The following is a 6,985-nucleotide window of genomic DNA, read 5'->3' as shown; positions in this document are numbered from 1 at the left end:
CCCCACTACTTCCTGCTCAAGTTCTTCTCTGGACCACACGGGGCCACCTTTGATGTAAACCATTGATTGAGCCTCTAATACCACCACTACTAACCTCGGGGAGGGTCAGCCCGGTGATCTCTGGGCAAGTCCCATCCGAATCCTTTCTTCTCTCTGCCTCATCACAAATCAAACATTTAAGGGGTGGCTTTCCCCGAGACTTCCTGTGTGTACACACGTGTGTGTGTATGTGTGTAGGGAAGGGATGTGCGCAGGGTGGTGGAAGGAAAGGTGAAAGGGAGCTAACATTTAAGAGCTACTGTGTGCTATGGCTGCTAACCAAAAGGTTGGCAGTTCAAATCCACCAGCTGCTCCTTGGAAACCCATGAAACAGTTCTACTCTGTCCTATAGAGTCGCTAGGAGTCTGAATCGACTCGATGGCAATGGGTTTGGTTTTTTTTACTATGTGTTAGACACTGATGGGAGTTTTAAACAAACCTTAACTACCAACACTGATTCTCCTCTGTGGGGCTATTTCTAAGCTGGCAGTGGCTTCTTCTTTAATAAATTTCTTTCCGTTCTGTATGCATAATAACAACGCCTCCACTGTACATAGCACCTTTCACGTTTCAAAATACTTTTCTGCCTGTGGCCTGTAATCTTCACAACAACCTCATCTGACAGAGGAGGAAACTGAGGCAGAGACAAGGCTTAAGTTGTGCTACTAGTTATAGGCTGAGCTGGGAGCGCCTGCTGTCTGCACTACCTGAAATGCTGGGCTGATCCTTCCTGGAACAGCCTGGTGGCTGCAAGGGCCCAGCTATCCTCAGGTGAGCTTTTGAGTTCCTTGAAGACAGAGACCAGGCCTTCTCTTTCTTCCCTTCTGTCCACAGTGCCCAATGCTGGGTATACAGCAAGTGCCCAATAACTGCTGGTCTCTCATGTGCTTATCAGGGATCCCTCAGATTTCATCAGAAGGTGACCCTCGGGCTTAGCCTTCGTGAATCTGAGAGGCCATCCTCCAAAATCCTAGCTGAGTGGATTAATGAAACCTCCCCAAATAGTCAGCAAGGCGTCGAGTGCGCACTCGGTTGCTGCGCCAGACCTGGGGACAGCTGTCCTGGAGACACGCACTGTCGTGCTGGGGCAGGTGGGACAAGGTGGAGGGAAGCTCACTCGCTCCTCTCCCCCCACCACCCCTCCTCGCCGAAGGAGCTGATAAGGACAATAACACTGTAGTGCGTGTGTGCAGCCTTCAGCTGGCCATGAGGTTGCCCCATCCTCACAGCTCTGCTCACTGCAGCTTGGGCAGGGCAGGGATTACTCTCCTAGGTTTTGATGGAGACACTGCTCCTTGCTCAAGCTCACATGTTGGGAATGCCTTCCAGTCTTCCGTGGGGCCATGCTAAAGAGCAACTCATCCATCAATCCTCAGAGAAATTAGCAGCAGCCCGGGTGGCATTGATCTCTGGCTGCTCCCCACCCACTCGGGCAATTTGTGACTGGCGTTCCACCGAGATGGAAGTCCGCAGCGTACCCATTGAGGTCTCTGTCTGGATGGGCTCTGGCTCACAGCCCACTTTCTGGCACACTCTCCGGTACACCTCCCATGACTTCTTCCGGAAGCGCTTGCCCACCATCACATACACCAGTGGGTTGAGGCAGCTGTTGATGTAGGCCACGTAGGAGCTGATCTGCGTGAAGACGTCATTCCAGCAGCTGGTTAAGATGTCGAGGCGGAGGAGGGTGTCAAGGAAGGTGCTGATCTGGAAGGGCAGCCAGCAGATGACAAACAGCAGCAGCACGGCCAGGACCAGCAACGTGGCCTTCCTCTCTGTCTGGATCTCCTTGAACTTCTGCATCTCGTTGTTGCACAGCACCTGTATGATCCGCACTGTGCAGAAGGTGATGATGATCAGGGGCAGCAGGAAGCCCACGAAGTTCAGGAGGACATTGGTGAACACCTGCCAGGTGGTGGACGGGTAGCTGATGATGCAGGCGGTGACATTGTGGCCCTCATCATTATACTCCTCCATGGTTCGGAACACCAGCATGGGTGAGCTCAGCAGAAGGGCGCACCCCCATACCACCAAGCTGTAGAGTTTAGCCCAGTGCACCCCACGCATACGGCCCATGGACATGGTTTTTACTAGGGCCAGGTAGCGGTCAATGCTCACCAGCATCAGGAAACAGATGCTGCTGTACAAATTCATGTAGCTCACTGTGTTCACCACGCGGCAAAGGACCTCCCCAAAGAGCCAGTTGAAGTTGTTGGCCACAGTGATGGCCCAGAAGGGCAGCCCGCAGGCCAGGATCAGGTCTGCCACCGCCAGGTTGCCCAGGTAGATCTCCGCCACTGTGCAGTTGCTCTTATGCAGGCAGAAGACGCTGAGGACAAAGATGTTCTCGAGCACGGCCAGTATGAAGATGACCCAGAGGAAGGGGGCCTGGATGGTGTTGAGCCAGTTCCACCACTCTATGGAGGGGCAGTCTGGGCTCTGGGGAAGGGTCATGTTAAGAGCAGGCTCGAGGACTTGAGAGGTGATGTTGAGCATCTCGGCACTGAAAGAAAGTGGTAAAGAGGCTGTTACACCTCAAGGTCACAAGACGAAGGAGGAACCATTGGTACAGAAGGAGAGGGGGAATTAGGAGGCATATCTGCTCAACCTAAAGGTTGGCAGTTCCAACCCATCCAGCAGCTCTGCAGAAGAAAGGCTTGGTGGTCTGCTTCCATAAAAGTTATAGCCAACAAAACTCTATGGAGCAGTTCTACTCTGTAATATACGGGGTTGCCGTGAGTCAGAATCAACTTGATGGCAACAGGGTTTTTTTTTTTTTCTTGTGATCTGTTTAGCAAAAAGCTTCCAGAAGGTGAAGTCAGGAGTGGAACTCAGGCCCTTTTCTGGAGCCCCACATTCAGAGCTGCATGTCCCAGCACATCTGACTCCCTGCTCCTTGAGCCTAAACTGAGACCTCAAGTTCTTTGCCTCCTGGCTCCACTGGCCTGTTTCCTTGGCTGGAGTCCATCAACAGCGCTAACAATCACAAGTCTTGGAACCCTGGACTTCCCTGCAGCTTCCAGGAAAGGTGATTATACTGCACATTCCTTTCTTATCACATGGGCCCCTCCCAAAGGAGCTGGTCGTCCATTAGCCAAAAAGCCTGGCCATGGAAGAGTAATTTATTAAAGAGAAAAATGAGATCATGCCAGACAGGGAGGTTCCTGCCTGGTCCCAGGGTCACGGCCCATCTACCACACATTATCTCCTTAGAAAACATGCCTCTTCTGGCAAAGGGCAGCATCGTGCTTCCAAACCCTTCATCTGGGAAGTGTTGATGATCAGAGCGGGCGTGGTGGAGAGGGAAGGCTAAGTCTTTGGAGCCAGGCAGTTCTCCTGGGTTCAAATCCTGGGTCTTTCATTCATAAGCTGTGTGACTTGGGGAAATTACTTAACCTCTCTGAACCTCGATGGCCTACCTTGTAAAATGAGAATGACAAAAACTACTTTCCAGGGTTGTGGTTGGACTTGAGGCAATGTACAAGAAGCCCCAGGAATGACACTTGGTTCAATAAACATTAGGTGCTATCTTGATAATTATCTATTTTTGTGAACCTATTAACGCAAGAGATATCAAACTCCAGTGTTTCTTTTGCAAGTTCTTGCTCTGGTATCAGTGACCCCATCATTAATCCACTGGCTCCTCATTCCCTCTTGGGCACAAGCACAGGATACCCTACTTTCTATAAGAGTTACTGTTAAGACTAAGTCATCTCTACCCCCAGCAAAGAAGCATGGGGCATAGTGGAAAAAAGAGAAGTTGGACAGACATGTGTTCCAGTCCTAGTGGTGTGGTCTTGGGCTAACTGCTTGACTTCTCTAAACTTCCATTTGGTTTTCTTTGGAGTACTGCTTTATCTCCTCCTGACTCGCCTTGCAGGGCTGTTGTAAGTTTCAGATCAAAGATGGATGTGAAGATACACTGAAGAGCCTAAAGCACAACCCAGAGGGTTGGACTATTTGGGCACGTCCCCAGAGCCCAGTGGGGTGAGTGAGGGGAGGTAGAGGGGCTCTTCCGGGGAGGTCAATTGTTGGTGACAAAGTATGGGACAGGCTCTGCTGATAGCCTCTGTGGTTTCCCAGGAAAAGCTCTCTGCCTCCTACAGCCTCTGGCCAGCTTCCTGGAGCCATGCTGAGGACTTGTGATGGACTCTTTAATCAATGTATCTATCCTTTCAATGTTTCTTGAACATCTGCTCCATGTTGAGCTCTACGTTGAGTGTAGCGACACAGAGAGGGGTACCATGTGGCCCTGCCCTGTGGGAACTCCAACTGCAACTGCAGCCCAGCTTTGGGGAGGTAGAACGAGGGGTGTCTTAGGGTGGGTTCTCTACAGAAGCAAAACCAGTGAAGCGTATATATATATATATATATATAAAGATTTATCTCAAGGAAATGGCTCACACGGTTGTGGAGGCTGGCAAGTCCCAAGTCCGGGGGTTAGGTGTCAGGCTGGAGGCTTCTCCTGACTCACTTGGTTGCAGGAGCTGACAAATCCCAAATTGGCAGGTCAGATGACAGTCTGCTGGCCCATGCGGCTGAGGAGGCTGGTGAATCACAGAATCGGCAGGTCAGATGGCAGGCTGCTGGCTCAAGTCCCAAGAACCAGAGGTCAGATGATGACGAGTTGGATGCAGGATCCAGAGCAAGTTTTGCCAGAGCATCCATACATATTGGATGCAGGTCTCACCCTCAAGGAAACTTCCTTTACGTCAGATACTTGAGTAAGAGCATGACTTGAGTAAGGGTGTGACTTGAGTTACGCCCTTTAGTAACCTATGGAGCACAATTCTACTCTGACACACATGGGGTTACTGTGAGTTGGAATTGACTCAAGGGCAACTGGTTCCCAAGGTTACACAGTCAGAATTCAAACCCAGGGCTCTTCCTTCCCTACTGCATAGTGTTTATACCCCAGTGAAGGGATGATAAACACCCCAGAGATGAAGACACGTGGTAGTGAGCAAGAAAGAAATTGTGAGGAAGTATACAATGGGGAGCAGCCCTGGTGGCGTAGTGGTTAAGAGCTACGGTTGCTAACCAAAAGGCTGTCAGTTCAAATTCACCAGACACTCCTTGGAAACCCTATGGACAGTTCTACTCTGTCCAATAGGGTCTCTATGGGTTGGAATCGACTCGACGGCAATGGGTTTGGCTTTTGATTTTATACAATTGGGAGGGATCTGGAGAGAGAAGATGGGTGACTTATTTGAGAGGAAGGAGAAAGTTGGGGTGGATGAGATGACATGAGGAGGTGTTCCAGATCTAGGGAACAGCACCAGCAAAGGCAGAGGGGTAGGAGGTACTGGGTGAAGTTCAGGAGGGGGATCTTCTCATTTAGGCTGACCATAGGGCGTATGTGAGGAGTAATGCTGGGACAGAGCATGGAGAGCTTGAGTACCAGGAGAAGAATCGGCATTTAATCATGTGGGTGACTGGGAGCCATTGAAGGTACGTGACCAATGCATTATGTATTTAGAGGCTGTTCTATTCACTTTGTTTTGTTGCAACCTGAGACACATCCTACCCCACCTTCCTTGCCTCCTCTTCCCCTCCCCTAGAGAGATTGCTTGGGTGCTAGGGATGGTCCTGGAGCCAGGAAAAGATCAAACGGATGAGACCAGGGATGCCCAAGGAAGCCAGGCCTGGCAGGATCTTCCTCAGAGCCCTCCACAGGTAAGAGCTCCCCTGGATGCCCCTTGCTCTTGCCTTTGGCCCTCTTTTTTGCTCAGTGCCCCAGGCCTGGGAAGTTGCTTGTCATGGTCCAACTCACTAGAGACTGAAGCTAAAAAATAGCACCAGATTGTATTTGTTAATTCTCCAGCAGGATGGCACCCTGGCCCGTAGCTGGCTCTGCGGAGCCCTGGGATTGTCAGAAAGCAGCCTGATGAATACAGAATTGGGAATCAGAGTGCTCTATGGCTCTGGCTGAGATGGTCATCTGGTCAACTCCATAGGAGGCCGTACATGCCACAGGCGAAGAGACTGGGCTGGGCCTCTCTCGTCTGTATCTTGCCAACACTGGTGCCCTCAGGGTTTGCCCTGCCATTCCTCTGCCTCCATTTCAGACAATTCCCCCTGAATTCTCTCCTTAGCATGTACTGGCCGTCCATCAGAAGTCAGCAACGTGTTAGAGACGTTCTGTCTCTCAGGGTGACCTTGCACATCCCTGTCTGATCCCCTGAGTATGGACTTGAGGGATTAACTCTCTTACCTTCATGTCCATGTTCATCCAGGGTTGCTCACATAAGACCACCAGGAAAGCTTCCTCCCACCTCCCACCCCTGAGCCCCACAGAACAATCCACTCCCTCTCCTGACAGGAGATTTGAACACTGGCCTCTCAAGCCCTTACAGTTTTTGTCTTTGGGTTTAACGTTACCTGTTCCTTCGATGCTGCCCAGGAGATGAGGATCCAGCTCCCTCAACCCCGAGCCACGCTTTCCTGGACATTATCCAGGTTGCCTGTGCCCCCGACAGGTAGTAAATGGAGGCATCTTTTCGACTCACCTAAAGGGGGCCGTGGTGGGCTCCGAGTCCTCATGAAAGAACAGGAACATGGGTCTCTTCCAGGCAGAGAATATTTGGATTCAGAGCAGACGGGAAGTGCAGCCCGCCTGGGCTAACTGAAGGAGAAAAGGTGGTTAGATGGTGGCTGGAGGCCTCAAACACATGTATTCTCTGCTCTGGAAGGGAAATGGGTCTGCTGAACTGCTTTTTCCTTCAGTCATTTCCTTGTTGTAGTTGCTGTCAAGTCGATTCCGACTCATGGCGACCCAGTGTGTGCAGAGTAGAACTGCTCTATAGGGTTTTCAAGGCTGTGGCCTTTTGGAAGCAGATTGCCAGGACTGTCTTCTGAAGTGCCTCTGCTTGGGTTCGAGCCACCAACCTTTTGGCTAACAGTTGAGTGCTTAACCTTTTGTGATACCCAGGGACTCTGTCATTCC

General features: G+C 51.0%; 1 protein-coding gene across 1 annotated transcript; it reads right to left on the bottom strand.

The window, feature by feature from the left end:
• Positions 1-1,404: 1,404 nt before the first annotated feature.
• On the bottom strand, positions 1,405-6,616 carry BDKRB2 (bradykinin receptor B2). Its single transcript, XM_004376788.3, has 2 exons — positions 6,549-6,616; positions 1,405-2,542 (listed from the first exon to the last, which is right to left on the bottom strand). The coding sequence occupies exons 1-2, from the start codon at positions 6,596-6,598 to the stop codon at positions 1,405-1,407; spliced, it is 1,188 nt and encodes a 395-aa protein (XP_004376845.2). The 5' UTR covers positions 6,599-6,616.
• Between the last annotated feature and the right edge of the window lie 369 nt (positions 6,617-6,985).

The sequence above is a fragment of the Trichechus manatus genome, unplaced genomic scaffold (genome assembly GCF_000243295.1).
Source record: "Trichechus manatus latirostris isolate Lorelei unplaced genomic scaffold, TriManLat1.0 scaffold00045, whole genome shotgun sequence".
In the NCBI taxonomy this organism is placed as follows: Eukaryota; Metazoa; Chordata; class Mammalia; order Sirenia; family Trichechidae; genus Trichechus; species Trichechus manatus.
Note: the sequence above shows the minus strand (reverse complement) of the source record. Positions and strands in the feature narration are given on the sequence as shown.

What these genes read in the sequence shown, in the direction of transcription:
- BDKRB2 (XM_004376788.3), bottom strand. Translation starts at nt 6,598, where the DNA reads ATGTTCCTGTTCTTTCATGAGGACTCGGAGCCCACCACGGCCCCCTTT. An exon ending in CCCACCACGGCCCCCTTTAG is followed by an intron (nt 2,543 to 6,548) that starts GTGAGTCGAAAA and finishes ACTTTCTTTCAG; the next exon opens with TGCCGAGATGCTCAACATCA.